This window comes from Carassius gibelio, chromosome B11 (assembly GCF_023724105.1).
Source record: "Carassius gibelio isolate Cgi1373 ecotype wild population from Czech Republic chromosome B11, carGib1.2-hapl.c, whole genome shotgun sequence".
Lineage (NCBI taxonomy): Eukaryota > Metazoa > Chordata > Actinopteri > Cypriniformes > Cyprinidae > Carassius > Carassius gibelio.
Window position 1 is genome coordinate 14,363,342 of NC_068406.1, and position 19,845 is coordinate 14,383,186.

General features: G+C 37.4%; 2 protein-coding genes across 2 annotated transcripts in view; both read left to right on the forward strand.

Moving 5' to 3' along the window:
• Positions 1 to 598: 598 nt before the first annotated feature.
• On the forward strand, positions 599 to 5,593 carry LOC127967716 (60S ribosomal protein L22-like). The gene is made up of 4 exons (XM_052568355.1): positions 599 to 661; positions 1,304 to 1,408; positions 2,911 to 3,035; positions 5,405 to 5,593. Exons 1-4 carry the CDS (start codon positions 650 to 652, stop codon positions 5,544 to 5,546), a joined length of 384 nt encoding a protein of 127 aa, XP_052424315.1. The 5' UTR covers positions 599 to 649; the 3' UTR covers positions 5,547 to 5,593.
• A 1,091-nt stretch (positions 5,594 to 6,684) lies between these two features.
• Positions 6,685 to 19,845, forward strand: part of LOC127967766 (chromodomain-helicase-DNA-binding protein 5-like) — a 31,758-nt gene continuing 18,597 nt past the window's right edge. The window contains exons 1-6 of the mRNA XM_052568427.1: positions 6,685 to 7,510; positions 13,890 to 14,047; positions 18,331 to 18,522; positions 18,600 to 18,718; positions 19,072 to 19,313; positions 19,725 to 19,837. Of these exons, the coding sequence (XP_052424387.1) occupies positions 7,444 to 7,510; positions 13,890 to 14,047; positions 18,331 to 18,522; positions 18,600 to 18,718; positions 19,072 to 19,313; positions 19,725 to 19,837 (891 nt within the window). The 5' untranslated portion in view covers positions 6,685 to 7,443. The remainder of the gene's footprint in view (positions 7,511 to 13,889; positions 14,048 to 18,330; positions 18,523 to 18,599; positions 18,719 to 19,071; positions 19,314 to 19,724; positions 19,838 to 19,845) is intronic.

Here is a 19,845-nt window from a genome sequence, read left to right on the forward strand (position 1 = left end):
CTATAACAGTATATAGCCTAACAGACAAAGCATCGTTTGACGAAGCATGTAGTTCCGGGGTGTCAAACTGAGATAGTTGTTGTCATATATTAACCCCCACTCAAAAAAATAAATAAATAAACACACACACACACACACACACAGACGCTGTTCTGTAACAGAAAGTCTTTATAAAAATAGACATAGTGGATTGTGTTATATATTAGAATATATATATTAAAATAACCTATTTTCTCTCTCTTTAATATATTACAAATTAACAATGAATAACTTAAAGCATTTGTTTAAAATATATATTAGAATAACTCTCATTCACTCTCTCTTTAATATTAGAAATATAAGTCAAATGACCAATTTGATCATTTGAGGGTTTTACAAAATAACGATGTCTAAATCATTAACGTTACATGTAAAGTGTGATTTTGAATATAGGTTTAGTCTTGATTTGATCCATCAATTTTTTTTTACTCAATAATAATAATAATTTGAATAGGATATAATCAGGTACAATTATTGTCATGATTCAGTGATTGTACGAATCAATTTCCGCATAACGGATTCGATCGATTAGGTCTGGGATAGATTATAACAGGAAGCTTTCAATGCGCGTGCGCTCCTTCTCCTCTCCCTTTCTGCCAAACTGTCGGCCATGGCTCCGATTGTGAGTACGAGCAAGTTTCTGAAAAACGATAAAATATAGTGTGTCACGTTCCTTTAGATCTGCAGAAACCAGTGGAGAAAAAGCTGAACAACTGAGCCTTTTGTTAATTTGTTTAACGAAAGCATATGAGCATCAGCAGTGTTTTTTTTAAAGCGTTTGTTTACTGGACGTTTGGAGCGAGGCCTGCTCGTGAACAACCACGTTGTAGCAGCCACTTGTTAGCTGATTAGCATTTCCTGTAGAACCGACGCTAATAAACTGCGTGTTTATGATAATACTTTATAGATTGAAAATTTAGACAAAGGTTTTTTGTGTGTGTTTTGTTTATAAATCAGTTTCTCCAGCAAAGAATCGAAACCACGAAGCTAGCTTAGCCCCAAAATTCATGCGTTAAAGGCTTTAACTGAGTATTTGCCTCAACGTTTTCATATATATTTCATTATTGCCTTTAAATGTGTGTAAGCGTAGGTCGTTGTCACATACTGTCAGATTCAGATTTTACTAGAGCTCGTTTTGATGATAGTAGAAACCCATCATTAGTGTAGATGTGTTTTTATTTATTAATTCGGCACTTACAATTATTTTACTGTCGACGCTGTTTTTCATTGATTTAATCCATATGTATCTTTTTCTATTTTACAGAAAAAGCAGGTGACCAAGGGTGGGAAAAAGAAAAAGCAGGTCCTAAAGTTCACCCTGGACTGCACCCACCCTGTGGAGGATGGCATCATGGATGCTGCTAACTTTGTAAGTATAAACTGATCATCTGATGTAGAGTGCACACACAACTGGAAATCTCCAATCAGATTACCAGATCAAAAAAACATTTTGGGTTTTTTGCCAAACCGTACACATGCAAAGCTGTAATTTCTGCCTCTTTTAAAGGGATAGTTCACCCAAATAGCAAAATTGTCATTAATAACTTAACCTCATGTTGTTCCAAACCCGTAAGACCACAGTTTATCTTCGGAACACAGTTTAAGATATTTTAGATTTAGTTCGAGAGCTCTCAGTCCTTCCATTGAAGCTGTGTGAACGGTATACTCCAGAAACGTAAGAAAAACATCATCAAAGTAGTCCATGTGACATCAGAGGGTCAGTTGGAATATTTTTAAGCATCGAAAATACATTTTGGTCCAAAAATAGCAAAAACTAAGACTTTATTCAGCATTGTCATCTCTTCCGTGTCTGTTGTCTGGCTTCCTTGTCTGGCTCGGTGTTCATCTTTAGTTCTCTCTTCACAGCAGTTCAGTCAGTGTACTGTTTGAGTACACGACTTACTCTGGGAAATTGGTTTGTTTGAACTCAGAGGGAGTGTCAGCCACATTAAAAAAAGTTAACAGCTTAAGTCATTTGTGAATTAATGCGTATTGGAGACGCTAACAGTTTAAAACTATTCGGTTCGAATTGGTGAACTGGTTCAAAAAGATCCGGTTACATCGAATGATTCGTTCGCGAACCGGATATGACAAACTGCTTTGTTTTGAACTCTCTCTCACAACAGACACGGAAGAGAAGACAATGCTGAATAAAGTCGTAGTTTTTGCTATTTTTTGACCAAAATGTATTTTCGATGCTTCAAAAAATTCTAACTGACTCTCTGATGTCACATGGACTACTTTGATGTTTTTCCTCACCTTTCTGGACATGGACAGTAGACTGTACACACAGCTTCAATGGAGGGACTAAGAGCTCTCGGACTAAATCTAAAATATCTTAAACTGTGTTCCAAAGATATATAGAGGTCTTGTGGGTCTGGAACAACATGAGATTGAGTTAATGACATAATTTTGCTATGTGGGTTAACTATCCCTTTAATATTTGAGCCTAATTATTTTCTGCAGACTTGTCAAAGTTCTGAATATAAAGAATACAATGTGCACAACTGTTTTCTGCATTCTTTATGGGTGCCATATTTAAAAAAAATTGTGTGTTGATCTATGATTGAGATCCATTTCAGATTGAACTACCCCTAAACAACACGCTATGACAAAACTAACTTCCATTCTGTTATTGGCCAGAAAACGTTACATATTGGACTGCATGCTGATCGTCAAATGTGTCCATAATTGTCTTGTCTGATTTTATTTATTTATTTTTTATAAATGTAACTAAAACAAACAAAACTGCTAAAGAACAGAAACTGTTCAATGTCATCCGCTGCGCAAGAGTTAGAATGGGCTATGTCTTTGTAGTTTTTTTTTTTTTTGTGATCTGATGGGTATGTCTTTTTATATATCTCTCTGCAGGAACAGTTCCTCCAGGAGCGAATCAAAGTAAATGGTAAATCTGGTAACTTGGGTGGTGGCGTGGTCTCCATTGAAAGGAGCAAAAGCAAAATTACAGTGACATCCGAGGTCCCCTTCTCTAAGAGGTAAGTCTGAGATTAGAGACCCAATTGCATGTGAACGGCTGCTAACTATTAGTTTATGGCTGTTATTTCTCTGTGACTATATTGAAGTTTTAGTTCAGTTAAAATTAATATATCATTAAGATTATGGAACTGAGAAATTCAGCTAATGCAATACCAAACAGAAAAATAAAATTTAAACAGTTGATTTTCATTATACATTTGCTGGGGTAGTTCACCAAAAAATTTAAATTCTGTAATTAAGACTTCCGTTCATCTTCGGAACACAAATTAATATAATTTGTTCAGTGGATACTCTATAAAATGGCACCATGCTGACGAATTGTTGTATAAAGTTATTTTTGTTTTCAATGTGGACAAAGTTTTCTCGTAGCTTCGCAAAATTACGGTTGAACCACTGATGTCACATTGATTATTTTACCAATGTCCTTACTATGTTTCTGGGCCTTGACAACGGTTGTATGCTTGCTGTCTAGAGGGTCAGAGAGCTCTCAGAATTCATCAAAAATATCTTGTTTGTCTTCTGAAGACTGAGGTCTTACAGGTTTGGAACGACAAGTAATTTAAACATTTTCATTTTTGGATGATCTATCCCTTATTTTATTTTTCTCACTCTGTGCATACTGTCATAATGTTAAATATTAAAATATAATTTAAAAAAAAATATATAAAATATAAAAATACTGCATTTAAAACAGCTAGTTCATATATAGTTGGACACAACTGTCATATCGCTCGTCCTGTGACAAATTTGCTGCATCTGCGCACAGAAGTTATCAGTCTAAATGTTATGCAAAATCAGTCAACGGTGAGAATCATTAGATTTCATTTAAAGTCCAGCAGTTTAACACTAATATAGGACATAAACGAACATGTTAAATATAAAGTATTCAAAATGGGTAAGTTCATATTTGGAGTAAAGTTGAATTGAACTGATGCATCAGTCATACAGTGCTCCGGACCATGCGCCTCATGAAGAGCGCGACGCACAGCCACGGAAACAAGAATGAGATATAAACTGATCATCTGATGTAGTGCACACACAACTGGAAATCTCCAATCAGATTACCAGATCAAAAAAACATTTTGGGTTTTTTGCCAAACCGTACACATGCAAAGCTGTAATTTCTGCCTCTTTTAAAGGGATAGTTCACCCAAATAGAAAAATTGTCATTAATAACTTAACCTCATGTTGTTCCAAACCCGTAAGACCTCAGTTTATCTTCGGAACACAGTTTAAGATATTTTAGATTTAGTTAGAGAGCTCTCAGTCCTTCCATTGAAGCTGCGTTCTAACATAACTGTGGCATTAAACTCTTTAGTGAGGACTCGTTTATTCGTATTATGATTTTGATTATAAAAGGTATATTGAAAGAGGCAGTAAATTTTGAGCATTTATCCCTAAAGAAATTGTCTATTATCTTGATATGAGTTATAGTGGTCTAAATTGAATAGCTGTCAATGAATGAACATTGTTTCCTCTCCATAAATCAGTCTGTGTCTGTTCACACTCAGGATGCTTCTGAATCATACACACCAGTGCGCGTGTTAGACGAGTGCATGTCGTCCTTGTGACTAACCGGTTTTTTTTTTTTTTTTTTTTTTTTTTTTACATGTGTCCTATATCTTTAATGATGATCAAATGTTTTTTTTGTTTGTTTAGGTACTCTCAAATTATTATTATTTTTTTGTTATATAGACTATGATCATGCATTTCATTTGATGCTTAATTCCTGTCTACTTAATGCTTTAAAACATGGCCATGGGAAAGGCTTCTTTCTGTGTTATCTTTATTATTTTCAGTATTTTGGACAGCGATAAACATTCTGAAAGTTGCTCCTATATATCTGCTTCACCTGTTCAGATGTGTCTTGGTTAGGAATTAGGACACATTGCTATGATTTGTTAAATTACTTAAGTTTTCAAGTAGTTTTTCCTGTTTTTGTAATATTGTATTAACTATTCAGAGTGTGTTGTGGCATGACATTTACCACTTCTCCTTGTTGAATATTTGTTTGAGAAGCAAGATCTGATGAGAAGGGCCTTACAAGCTATAGGAAGAACCACTACTACTAATTTTACACCTTATAATTAGAGCCTTTTGGTACCTTTCAATTGAGATATTTTTAACTAAATTGATTACACCACCAGGCAGAATATATGGGTCTTGTGTTTTACCCAGTAAGCCAAGTGGTTTGAATATGAAACTTTATGAAACCTTTATATTTATAGTGAGTTTGGTATTACCTTTATTTGCAATTTTTGAATGCGCACAAAAACATATCTGGTATTATTGGTCATATTAGTGTTTATGACCATATTACTCAAAAAAATAATAATATGGGATAGGTAAAACTGTTTGTTGTTTTTAGGTACCTGAAGTATCTTACGAAGAAGTATCTCAAGAAGAACAACCTGCGTGACTGGCTGCGTGTAGTAGCGAACACCAAGGAGAGCTACGAACTGCGTTACTTCCAGATCAACCAGGATGAGGAGGAGGATGATGAAGATTAAATCCATGCCACTCTTTTGTAAATTCAATAAAATTTCAAAAGAAATCACTTTCCTTGTTTCTGGTGTGTTCATTGCAGTATGTCCAAAACATTGTCTTTTGCTTGGAGAAGAGAGAGTATTGGATAAATCAATTTGATTTGTAATTGTGCATTTTATTTCTATTTTTAGAGCCTAAGAAGTCTTTGTTTATTTAAATGTATGCATTTAGCACATGCTTTTATCCAAAGCGACTAACAGCGCATTCAGGCTATCAATTTTTTCATATATCATGTGTTCTCGGGGAATCGAACCCCCGACTTTGCGCTTGATAGCAGTGCTCTACCAATTGAGCTACAGGAACGCAGTTTATTTATTTTACTGCACTGAAGCATATAGGATTCATCTACCACCAGCCAGACGGGACCAATAATTTCGATTGCAACAAAGTTTGTGCACTCAAGGTTCAGAGTTCTTTTAATCGGGAATAACCTGAATAATATGCTGTAACATCTATACCAGTCTAAAAGGATTGCTAGTTTTACCTGCTCTATCAAGCTTTGGCTGTGAACTAGACTGAGAGTCCAAGCAAATTTGCTTCGACCAGTTTATGCCAATTTATTTTTGTTCAGTTTGGGGTATTATGATTTTGAATGATTATTGAATCGTGTAGCGGAGGTCATTTTAAATGGCTTTGTCTAGCTTGATCACGTAGATGCGCGTGTCGCTGCTGTATCCTTGGCAACAACTCGTGATTCGCTTGTCCTGAAACAGGTTCACAAAAATTAAATAGGCATGCGTTTATATATATATATATATATATATATATATATATATATATGTGTGTGTATATATATATATATATATATATATATATATGTGTGTGTATATATATATATATATATATATATATGTGTGTATATATATATATATATATATATATATATATATATATGTGTGTGTAAATATATATATATATATATATATATATATATATGTGTGTATATATATGTATAAATGCATATGCGGAGATACATCCCCAGTAGTATACGCGATTTCTAATGGAACAGCGTTTATTTTTATATATATATATAAAAAATGAACTTAACATGCTTTAGATCGGCCAAAATAAGACAGAATGCCCAAGTCACCATTTACTTTCAGTGTATGTCAAGAAAATGAAAGGAAAGCGACTGGTGACCGAGGGTGCGAGTCTTTTTCCATTGGACACACGTCATACAGGTTTGGGACCAAGTTACGTGAGGATGAGTAAATGTTTTTTTGAGTGAACTGTACCTTTAAGTCCCTTTAAAACCTCTCTAAACAAAGTCGTCAAGGATGTACATTCAGTCGTGACCTTGGATATTCAATTAGTCCGATCTAAATTTGTAAAAAAAAAAAAAAAAAAAGGATTTTGTTGCACAGCTTTTTCCAGCTACTATTATGCTTTTCCCTCGTCTGACAGAAAGGGATTGTGAGGGAACTTTCTACCGTATGTCTCCCTGTATTACCTCACATTCCTCGAACTTGAGCGGGAAAAGGGCAACGCGACCACCGCCGCTCTCACTACTAGTTAAACCGGTAACCAGGCGAAGAGCACTAACTAGTTGTGTCGGGAAACTATGGGATGGATTGTCATGGCAACCGACCAGACGTCACAATCTGGGCATGTGTGTTCCATTTTTGTCTCTTTCTTATTTTCAGACTGGAGGATTTGGATAGAGAAGAGGGAGAAAGGGAAAGATTTTTTTTTTCTCAACTGGGCAGCCATCTTTTATTTTATTGAGAGCATATTAAAAGAAAATTAGCATCATCTTCAGTGGCCGTCTCCTCTGAAGCTGAAAATCTGGGCATTCAGAGGGTTAAGTTTCAGGACTTTGTACCTGTATCTCGGATGTGATTTTCTTATTATGCGGTAAAGATGCCCGGATCGCTAAGCAATGAAGATGAGGGGCAAGACGATATGGATTTTGAGGACGACGTGCCAGGTGAGGGGGTAAAGAGTCACAGGGGAGGGAGAGTTCTGCCCTTCACAACTGCGCTGCTACGCCTAGTTGAATGCGGAGGAATAGAGGCTTGACGCGCGTGCGATTTAATATAGTCACACTGGCTTCTGTTCTCACATCGGACACTGTTTGTCCAAAAATAACGGCGCACTCTCCGACTGTATTTGAGTCACTAAAGCGCGGCTGTCCGCCGGCAGACCATATGTCTGCGGTTCTCTTTGAGATAAAATCGTTCTCTTTAGCTGTATAACATCATCCGTCTGTTTGTTTTAATATGCGCATTTTTCTTTGCATATATATGTGTTATGCATGCTCCCACTGTCTTTTATTTCCTCTTTCCAGTCAGCACTGTGCACAATGAATTCTAAACCTGATGGACTGTTTAAATATAACGTCTGGTGCATGGCAATGCTGCATTCTCATTTTAAAAATAGTATGCAATACGCAGCTGTGGGGATTTATACATTGTTTAGAACCGATCCAAACAAACAATCAGTTTCCCGAAAAGGTGCTATAGGTGTTCCTCTGATGGACATTAAAGAGCTGATGGGGATAGTGCTACTCTGTGGTCACTGTGTCTTGTAAAAGTAGTGCATGTGCTTGATAGAGCCACGTGTGACAGGAAAACATCAGCTACAGTGATCCACTACCTCTGTGGTCTGTTCGAGGGGCACAGGCTTCAGCCAAGACAGCTTCCATATGTCATACAAAAGGTTTGTTAAATTTACAGTATAAACTGACAGTCAGAACTTACTTATGATTTTATATGTTAAGTGATTTTATATTTTAGGCTTCTTAAAGGTATGTGTTGGCATTACATTGTATGATGTTAATAAAAAAAAAAAAAACTATTTTATTTATTATCAATGTGTTGCTGTAAAATGCACCGGTATTGATAGAGTTGATCAGAATTGTTCTCCTAGTTATCAATTACAAGATGACTAAAAGACAATTCTAAAAATACATTTGACTTATTTTCATTCATTTATAATAAAAATGTATATATTTTACATTATGTATTTATTTAGTTAGTAAGTGTGTGCGTGGTTGTACTGTAGATTAGCAGGTTTAGCAGGTAGGAGTGTTTGCTATAAGAAGGGCCTTTGCTTAATTTAAATGAACGGATGATACTGATGCTTTGTGCAACAGATCCTTTACAGAAAAATTTTGTTTAAAAGTGATACTTTGTGTTGATGCTGCATATATCTTTCTCAGGCAATTATTATGCTTCCCTTTGCATTCAAGGTTAACTCCAAACCTAATCTTATCAACAGGTTAATCACTGCTGGTGACTACTGTATCCTTAATTACACTCTGTTTGTGCTTCCTTTGTAGATGAAGGGCATGCATCTCATTATGCATCTTATTATTATTATTATTTTTAATGATAGATTGGTCTCCATTGGTTGTGAGAGCAGGGTTCTCAGTGGTGTAATGGAAAAGCCTGTGTAGTTAATACTCTTTTCTGCTTGCATGCCTTTTATATATTCACGGGCCTCAGTTTTTAATAAAATCAATACGTTTATAGTTTTTCGCTCCCAGCCCGGTCTAGCCTGCCTCTGAATTAGTCGTGAATTAATCACGTGACAGACCTGAGCACGAGTATCTCATTTGCAACCCAGTCGCGTATTTACCTTGGTTTTTTTTACGAGGCCGTAACATGGCTCAGATGAACGCTGCTAAAGGGCTGCAAGCGATTTGAAATAATATGCAGAAGAATTAATAATTGAGAAATAATTCATGAGCCAGCGTGCTCTTTCCGTGTAGACAGCAAGCCCCCGCATGTGCTAAAAACGAGAAATCTATGCAGTGCAGGACTAGCCAGGATTTTGGGTTATGCTGTTTAGTCCCATTCAGTGTGATTGCTTTGAGTGCAAGCCAGAGCACCTTCACTGGTTCCTTTGCTGAAATCATAACGACTTAGTTGATGAATTTTTTTGTCAAGATTAATAAGTTTAGCTAATTAACATGTGAAATGAGCTATTAAGTTATTAATGCGAACCACCGCATAATAATTCCCATACAATCCAACCAGTTAATCTTGAGCTTATATCTGTAAAGAAGAAGCATATTTCAAATTAATTTTAGTGAATCTAACATGCATAAGTAAAGTAATATGATGTATATTGAAAATGCATTGTTTGCAATGTTTGTATTGTGGTACAAAGTGAGATTTGCAATCAAGACTGTTCAGTGCTTGATCCAAACACTGCAGAACACATGACTGCTGTCCCCAGCCTGGAGCAATGAAGGGATCACTAGTGCATGCCCTAACCGCAGAAATGAAGAGAAAAACAGATGATTTCTAAAAATGTTAAGATGAAACATGATAAAAAATTAAATAGTAAGCTCAATAATTGCATGGCTTTTAATGTTATTTCACTTCCACTGGATTTTAGTTAATGGTTGTGCATCGCTTCTGTTAAAATATGCACATATGCACTGTCAGGAACAAAGGAGTGGAGTGGCTCCAGAGAGGCGTTTTCCTAAAGATTTGCAAAATCAATAGCAGATTCAATGGCTAGTTTACCAACAAATGAAAGTATGTGATTTACTAAATCTCCCATGGTTTGAAACCTGAAAACTTAATTATTTTAATGTGGATCACAAAAAAATGAGATATTCTGAGAACTGGTTCACTGTTTTGTCCATGGAATGAAATTACAGTGAAAAAATGTCTTTAAAAAAATTCTTTAAAATTTTATCTGCGAAAGATAAAAACTCGTACAGATTTGGAACAACATGAGTAAATGATAGTGTGGTCTTGATGGACTATACCTTAAGTAAGTATACCTTAAGTAATTCTTGAAAGAACATAATTATCATAGTCATAATGAAAAACATTCTATATTTTCTGCCCCGTTCTTGTTGGTTCCGTTTCATTTGTTCGTCATAGCCCAACAATGCTAGCAAGAGTTTCTTTTTATGTGGCTCCTCATTAGGACACATTAGGGTGAAGCTGAGCCAAAGTCACTTAAGTCTTTTTTGCCCTCTTCTTGATTTCCACCATTCAAAGTCTGGTTTTCTTTTACATAGTCTTATCTTTGAAAGGGAAAGATTATCATGAGCTTCTCTGTTCGTTGGGGGATATTTTTGGAAGCTGCACTGTGAAAGCTGACACCCCTTCCTCTTTGCTAGAGTTTGTGCGTGCGTGTAAATCATTGTTGTATGCATCACACGTTTATGTCTATTTTTCATAAATCTCTGCATCAGACTCCACACTGTGTGTCAAATTCGAACATCTTGCAATTTTTACCAACAAATCACTGCAGTGTAGCATATGCATGCTGGAATAAAATGATTATAGCATCTAAATGCATTTACAGTGGCTTTGTTCTTGTTTTATAGGTTATTAGGACATAATTTTAGATTACTTTGCTTGTGTACTTGCGATCTTTGCAACTGTATCTCTTTGCAAAGCAGAGCAAAGGTTTGTGAATCAGCCTTGGGACCTGGAGAATGGATATAGTCTTCAGAAAGTTAGACACGGCATATAAAACTTGAAGGTCTCAATGAGGGGGTGTTCCACCATGCTGTCTCATCACATTAACGGTGGGGGCAGTATTAACATACGCAGTCTGTCAGACAGCTAATGTGTTTTCCTGTAAACGTTCCTCTTCTTAACTGCGAGACCGGCCGTGAAACCCATATCTAATGGAGTGCGGCACTGACCCAGCACTTGTTGCAAGGTCAGAGTTACCCTAATGCCTTGCCTAGCTGACACACAAATGTGTGGCTGCAGTCGTGACATTTTCAGGCCCGCTACCATAGCGAATGGCAGCAGCACAGCTTTTAAACACCTGGCGGTTCCTGGCCGAGGCACTGTTTGCTCAGGAACATGGCACAAAATGTGACTGCCTATTACAGCGAGTCCGAGATGCAAAAATAGAGCTACAGTTTTGGGGAAATCAGGCTACAGATGATTTATTATTCATAAATTTTCTTTGCATATTAAATAGCTGAACAGGCCTTTACTTCAGCTTATTAGTATGCATATACTGACTAAAAAGTGCAAAAGAACAGGATAAAGTTCCTTAATATTAAAAAAAACACTTCGATCTATTCATATATAAAATAAAAATTTGAATCTTCGCAACGACAAATTTAAAAAGCTTAAAAGTAAGTTGACAATGTAAAACCTTTGGCAGATATCCCCACTTCAAGAGTGCTGTGTTGCATCAGCATGACTGTAAGTGAGACACGAATGAAGACGAGATGTGAGCTTGATGCGCCTGGCAGGCAGCAGATATGTTCTCCCGACATAAAAGAGCTTCCCTGTGAGATGCATTGCAGACGCACTGCCTTAAATATCCGTCATCTCGCAGGCAACTGCTCTGTTTATGTGCAGCAGAAAAAAAAAATAAACCTCCCAGTGGCTGATAGAGAGATGGAGAGCTCTGTATTTTACTTGAGTAAATACCCCAAATGCCCTATAGGGCTGCAAGCGAGGCTTGAACTGTGCAGGAGCTGCTTTCACCAGAGCTGAAGTCCTCAAACAGTGGCAGCTAAATGAAGGTTAAGTGGATTTCGAGGATAGCATCCAAGAGGCTGGGAAAGCCCCCTCTCTGGCAGATCCCATGGGGCGTGGTGGGCCGCGGGACAGGGCTTTAGCTGATTGACTCTACCACACGCGCTGCATATTACATGGGCTGTCGTCAGAGCGCATGATAGACAGGCGGCAGGAGTTGCACCATAGTGTTCAGTTTGCAGACCATGCCTTCCTGATGTCTTTTTTTTCCTTGTGCATAACCTTTTTGACAGCGTGGAAGTATTACAGTGAATATGCACTGCCAGACAGTAGTTTTTTGTTTACAGAGAGAGATTCACTGTTCAGCTGGTGGCAGAGACCTCACCTCTCTCCTTTCGCTCCCTTTTCAGTGTGTCAACAAAAATCTTTGCTTTTCATATAATGGAGTGAAGGAGCCTTCTTTTCACAGGCAAACCCAGCAGAACAGACAGAAAGAGACTGATAGGTGCCTACTCTGATCTTTGATTTGAGAGTATTCCCATCAAAATTGGAGGAAAGGTTAAGGAATTACAGCTGTTTAATAAGTACCTCCCCCCTTTTTCAAGAGACCATAAGTTTTTGGACAATTGACACAAAACCTGTTTTATGTTTTATAACTTTCCTTATTTCTACATCAACTAAGCAGGTCAAAGGTCTGGAGTTGATTCTCAGTATGCCATTTGCATTTGGAAGCTGTTCATGTGGTCAGAGGATTTCTCCATACAAATGAAACAGGCTTCAAAAACAAAATCAAACAAATCCATCAGAGAGATGGCAGGAACATTCAGAGTGGCCAGATCAACAGTTTGGTACATTCTGAGAATAAAAGAATACACTAGCAACATAAAAAGGCCTGATGGATGATCATAGGATCCTCTCTGTGGTAAAGAAAAACCCTTTCAGAACATCTAGCCAAGAGAAGAACACTTTCCAGGAGGTACAGAAGACATGCCACTGTCAAAGTCTACAACCAAGAGAAGACTTCACGAGAGCAAATACAGAGGGTTTACGACAAGGTGCGAACAAGGCCAGATTAGACTTTCCCAAAAAATAAAAACCATTTAAAAAGCCAGACCACTTCTGAGAAGCATTCTTTGGACAGTTGAAATTAAGATCAACCTTTACCAGAATGACGGGAGTAAAAAAAGTATGGAGAAGGCTTGAAACAGCTCATGATCCAAAGCATACAACATCATCTGTGAAACATGGTGGAGTAGTGTGATGGCATGAGCATGCGTGGCTTCCAGTGGCACTGAAAAATGTTATATTCTGCAATGACCGAGTCAGTCTCCTGATTTCAACCCGATTGAGCATGCATTTCACTTGCTGAAGACAAAACTAAAGGCAGAAATACCCACAAACAAACATCAAGTGAAGTCAGCTGAAGTAAATGCCTGACAAAGCATCATAAAGGAGGAAACCCAGTCTTTGGTGATTGGCTGCAAAAGATTCTCAACAAAATATATTTATTATTATTTTATAATTACATTTATTTGTCCAATTACTTACAATTTTTTCTATGCAAAGAAAACAAAATAATGACTTTATTCAAAAATAAAGTCTCCTCTGCCTCACCCTGGCACCATTTTAGAGAGTATCCACTGAATGCAAACAGTGTATGCTGTTCTGTGTCAACTGCACCACACAGAACCCTTTAAAATCTGCACTACAATTTAATCGTGATTTCATTTTCATTCCATTTAAATTTTATTCTGGTAGCATACAGAGCCAAATTAATGAAAATTGTCAGTGTCCAAAATATATATGGACCTAACTGTAGATAGATAGATAATTGGGGTTGGTGCAATATATGCATGAATCTCATCAGTGTGAACTTCTTGTGTTATTTCTCAGATGAGGATGAGGAAGGTGAACGTCGGAGGAGTGTTCCCTTGTCACCCTTAGAGAGGTTCTTCTCTGAGGATGATTCGGTTAAACAACATAAGAACAAGAAACCCAGCAAGATAATGGAGGGAAAGGAGCCAAAAGTTAAGAAAAAGAAGAAGAAGGAGGTAAGGAGCCTTTTAATTGGTCTCTAATTGATTGTAGTGTGGATGAAATAGATGTTGTCATCGCATCATCAGAATCAAAGTTATTCTCAAGTGGCATAGATGTAAATCTGTTACCAGATTTCTGATGTAAAAACCTGGGCAAGTCAAGTTCAAAGAGTTCAGTATGTTCTAAAGTTCAGTCAGATACTACTTGTTTGCTTAACTTATGATTAATAAAACTTCCAGTGTTTTTGTTTTTAGTTTTTTTTATGAATTGGAAAAATCATAAAAAAAAGAGTTAATTAATGCAACAATGAAAATCATATCATTGCTACTCACTCTTATTTTGTTTCAAACACATAAAACTGCCTTTAGTCTGTGGAATGTAAAGGAAGATGTTTTGATAACTGTCCAGGCAGTGAAAATCAGTGGGGCCCAAAATAACACTGAATCCCACTGAGTTTCTTTGTGTGGATAAAAAAACTCACTTTTAAATTGATTTTTATTTTATTTTATATATCTTCTTTTGTGTTCCACTGTCCTATTAAAGATATTTTCAGGGCCACCTCCCAGAAAAGTTAGGCTGACATTAGACCATCTACACAACAAGTAGTGCCCTGATCTGACTTCAGCCTACATTACATCACAGTACTCATAAAATAAGATGGGCCATGTGCTTTTGTCTGCAAGGCCATGGTATAAATGCTGCTCCTATGGGTTGAATGATCAGTATAAAATAACTTGCTTGACCTAGGGTATTTTGTCGTATTTTTGAACGATCAACCTTTTTTTCAGTTAGCTCTCTCTCTCTGTGCCTTGGCGAGAGATAAAACGTTTGACAGGTCAGTCGGTCACAGTCCTCCCAGCTGACTGTATTTACCGTTGAGATAATGAGAGGGATTCCACTCTTTCTCCTCCCTAGCCCCAATCTGACTTTATCTGCCTCCTTGCACAGATTCAGTCTTTCTCTGAACCCTCCCTCCTTCTCAGTGGTGGTAAATGTGCTGTGGAGAGGGCAGAGAGGTCTCCCCTCAACAGCTAAGAGCCCTGCTTGGTGTCAGTCATGCTCTCCCTGCAGTGCTGTGTCAGACACGGGCTCAAATCAATGCAGGTCAAAAACGCCGCCTGCCCTTCTGCTGTCTACAAGTCTAAGAGCTCAGCTCACCCAAAGCCGACCACCTGCCCCAGAGCCTGATAGACTGTGGAGAGTCTAGGGATTGTAACGGAAGAGTGAGGATTGGTGCTTTGTCAGATGTAAACAATGATAAGTGACATTTCAGTAGTACAGATGAGCTTTTTTCTCCAGGTCTGGTGTGTTGAACATGTTGAGGATGTTTTGTGGAAAAAAGATGCCAAAGATGCCTGACACTGTTTTGCAGTTCTTTCCCACAGAAAATGCAGCATTTAAAGGAATAGTTCACCCAAAAATGCAGATTCTTTCACAATTTTCTTACTCTCATGTTGTTCCAAACCCGAATGACTGGCTTCCTTCTGCGGCAGAGACTTTGTGCTGCTTTTTTTTCTCCATACATTCTATAAAAGTGAATAGTTACTGGGGCTGTCAGACTACAAAAAGGACAAAAAAAAAGTAGCATAAATGTAACAAGCACTGCAAAATAAAAAGTCTTGCAATTTTGTAAAAATTTTAGTATTAAATATTGTGTTGTTTTCTAGAAAAAATATTGAAATGTCAGTCAGAAGATATTAAAACATTCATAGCGAAAGCATAAACCTAAATACATTTGGTTAGTTTTATGTTTAAAGACGAAAAAAGGTACCATATTAAAATAAGTACTGTTAGTTAACTTTAGTTAACATGAATTAACAATAAAAATACTTAATGCATTCACTAACATTAACTAATGGGACCCTATTGTAAAGTATTCCCAAAAAATGGCAAGAGGAAAATAAGCTTAATTCAAGAGATTTTCTCTAAAACATAGTGCATAACGTGGTATTACTTCAGAAAATATTTATTGTTTTATGTATTTTTAGATATTTGTACTAGAAAATAAGATTTATTAATAAAGAAGTTGTATTTTGTTCTTTTAACTCATTTGCTATTTTCCAATTGGTAAAGCAATACGATAACTATGTGTGTGGAAAAGCCTGAAACTGTACTAATCCACTGTAGGTCACATTTGCATCCAATTAGATTTAACATTAAAATGTTTTGTGAACGGTCACAAGACAAAAGAACCAATAATATCTTATGCATGGAAATTGGAATCTGCCTAAAACTTAGATTTAGGTTTCCACAGGAGAAACCCATACAGGTTTGTACAATACAAAGGTAAGTAAATGTTGACAGAATTTTCATTTTTTGCCAAACTCTCCCTAAATACTGCATTTGCTATATGGATGAACTGGAGGATGGTGTCAGCCTGAAAACCACACATTGTTTACATCAGATCTTTTGTTCCTTTTGAGGTTCATTGTCAGAAAATTGTGGTTTGGCTTTTGGGAGACCTTTTAGCTCCAGCTGTGGAGCTCTTTAGTGGTTCTACTCATTACCTCTTGCATGAGGACCCCTCCTTTTTCACTCCCTCTCCTTCTTCTCTCACTTTCTCCCTCCCCCATGTACGTGATTGAAATTTGTCTAGACGGGGCCTAGAACACAGGCACTGCAACCATGGGGACTCTCCATAACATGCTCGTTATGCAAACGCGTCTGATTGGATGGCGCTGTTCCATTGGCTGCTGCAGTAGAGAGAGCTCCCTCTACACCCCCCTCCTCCAACACTGCACAGTTTGGTTTCCATGGCAACCTTGTGTGCTCTGCGGCAGTGCTGGCCTTCCCTGTGCTGGAGAGACGTCTGCCAGCCAGTGCACAGCTGCAACACAGCAACAGGCTTTCTTCAAACACACACACACACAGTGTAATTCACCCACTGAAACGTGTGTTCCCTAGCAGTATGATCATTTTGATTGGTTTCCCTGCTTCCAGATGTTACTAATAATAGTGTCATAATGATCTGGTTTTTCTTTTATGGAAAATGTGGAGTTGATTTTACATTAATCAATAGTTAGGCCATAGTAAAAGTCTGTTTTTATTTAAATTCTGTGAACGTGAGGTCTTACCCAATTAGAACAAGTACAGTTATATATGCTTTTGCTTCTAAAAACTGAAACTGTGCATTATAAAGTTTATAGCACTATTTTTGAAAGGTCAGCACAAAAGTCTCTTTAGGACATGTCAGTTCATGTGGTGACCATCTAGGTAACAATTGCAGGCTGTTTTTTCAGTGTATTTATTGGAGTCACAGAGTGTTTGGTGATCTCAGCAAACTTTGGGTATCATATTGTTAGGTCCTGAGGGCCTTCGTTCAACTTTGGAAAACAAATTAAGTTATTTTTGATGAAATCCGAGAGCTTTCTGACCCTGTAAAGACAGCAATGTAACTGAAATTTTCCCAGGCCCATAAACATGCCAAAGATGAATAAAGGTCTTACGGGGTTGGAATGACATGAGGTCATTCTAAAAACACGGCGCTCAAGTAAAAATAAGATTACTCCCATCTTATTGCATGTTTTCCTTATTCCACTGCCCGCGCCGCATCTTTGTCACTAGATAAGCACATTCTGTCTATGCGAATAGCACATAGCGCTATATTTATGGTCCTTTACGGAGCGCATCACACATGAGTGGTCAATCTTTTTTTATTTCTCTTTACTGTTATCACTGGCATATTGTCAGAGCATCTAATTCTACCAATTTGTAATATTTCTTTTCAAAATTGCAATTCCTCGATTAAAATAAAAAAAGTAAATGTGGCAAAACAATAAATTTGAATTAATCCATAAAATTGGGAAAATCACCTAGCCCTAGCTATTGCAATGCAATAATGTGATATGTTGAGGCTTTAGGAAAGTTTGGAGAAAAGGATTTCCTCTAGCGATTACGCAATGTCTCGTTCCCTCCTTTCAGGGAACCAAGGTTATGTTGAGTAACCCGAGCAATTTCGGTTACCATTATAGCAATAATACACACTTGCTACTCTGAATATGGACATTTTTTTTATTATGATCAAGTTTCAATAACATCAAATCAGCAATAAAATCTGACATTAATATTACCATAAATTATGCTCCATGCTAAAATCATGCAAGAAACTGTAAGGTATTTTTCAATTGGGTCCATCTAATGTGTATTTCCAGATTGCACCAAAAAGAATTTTAGCTCTTTACTGAAAGACTGCACTTTCATTCCAACAGCTGCCACACTGAGTGTTACAATTCTCCCATGAATTTTTACATGAGTGCTCCATCATTTTTTCCTATAATGTCTCTGCCTGTGCTCACAGGGGCTTCCTAGTGGGCTAGATGACATGTCAGACAGAGAGGATCATGGTCACAGGTCAGGAAGTGAGAGCAGCACCTACAGCTCCCTGAAGAAGAAAAAGAAAAAGCCCAAAGAGAAGAAGGAGAGGAAGACAAAACAGCGAAAGAAAGATGATGATGAGGACGATGATGATGACGATGATGGAAACTTAAAGGTTCTCACTTAGACAAGTTCTATCATGCTCTATTAGCCAAGAGAATAAATGAATAACAATTTCTCATGTGACACCAGGAGCCAAAGTCATCAAGTCAGCTGATGCAAGAGTGGGGTCTTGAAGATGTGCAGTATGCCTTCTCAGAGGACGACTATAAAACCATAACCAACTACAAAGCCTTCAGCCAGTTTCTTAGGTAGGATTTCAGCTTTCCTTCTGCAAGGACATACTATTGCCCTGCTATCAAGATGTCTTCTTCTATTTTAAAACATTCCTTCTGGCAAAAGCTAATGCATGTATGAAGTAATGACATTATGATGACAGGTTTTCTAATAACAGGCATTGAAACAAGATGTACTGTCAGACCCACACCATCTACTGTAACCAGCATAATATTTGATTTGATAGAGACCCTTTTGGTATATACTTCCGATTTCTGATTCTTAGTGCCTGAGAACATTCAGTACTTGAGGTGAAATCACCACAATGCATGGCCTCATAGCTTATGGCTTTAAAATTGGTCACAAATCTCTTTTTTTCTGTGGCTAGACCTCTCATTGCCAAGAAGAACCCCAAGATCCCCATGTCAAAAATGATGACGGTGCTTGGAGCAAAGTGGAGAGAGTTCAGTGCAAACAACCCTTTCAAAGGCACCTCTGCAACTGCTGTAGCGGCTGCCGTAGCTGCAGCTGTGGAAACTGTCAATGTGGCTCCGCCCATCTGTATTAGAAGTGTCCAACAGATCTCACCATCTGGCCCAATCAAAAAAGCCAAAACCAAAGAGGGAAAGGGTAACGTAATGTTCTTTTTGTTGATGTTATATAGGGGTTTATATCTAGGATCGGATTTCCAAAGCAGTTAGTGGAGGTTTTTACATTGTTTACATACTCCACGTAACATGATTAATGATTGGCTGCTGGCAGGTCTTTATTCAAATGTGTTTGGTTTTCACTCTCACAATTGCTTATGTGTAACTTTCAAACTTCAAAGTGTGCGATTTCATATTATAGGAAATATTTGAACATCAAAATATTTTATACTTAACTTTAAGTGGGCATATGTAAGTTAAGCTTCTTTACAAAATGCAGGTTTGCAAACGTAGAATGTGTTGAATGTATGTCTGAAGAAACGAGTATCGTTCTCAGATCTAACAAAAAAAAAAGTGTTTCTGTTTTGTTTATCTCATCTGGATTACATTGCAGGGCCTGGCGCTAAAAAAAAAAGTAAGCCAGCGAAAGAAACAAAAAAGAAAGGGAAATCGAAGAAGTCCAAATCGAAAGCAGGCCAGGGCGGAAAAAGGAAAAAAGGCTCTTCGGTGAGAAC

Coding starts and splice junctions, on each gene's coding strand:
- LOC127967716 (XM_052568355.1), top strand. Junction 1,409..2,910: donor TCATGGATGCTGCTAACTTT/GTAAGTATAAAC, acceptor ATCTCTCTGCAG/GAACAGTTCCTCCAGGAGCG. Junction 3,036..5,404: donor GAGGTCCCCTTCTCTAAGAG/GTAAGTCTGAGA, acceptor TGTTGTTTTTAG/GTACCTGAAGTATCTTACGA.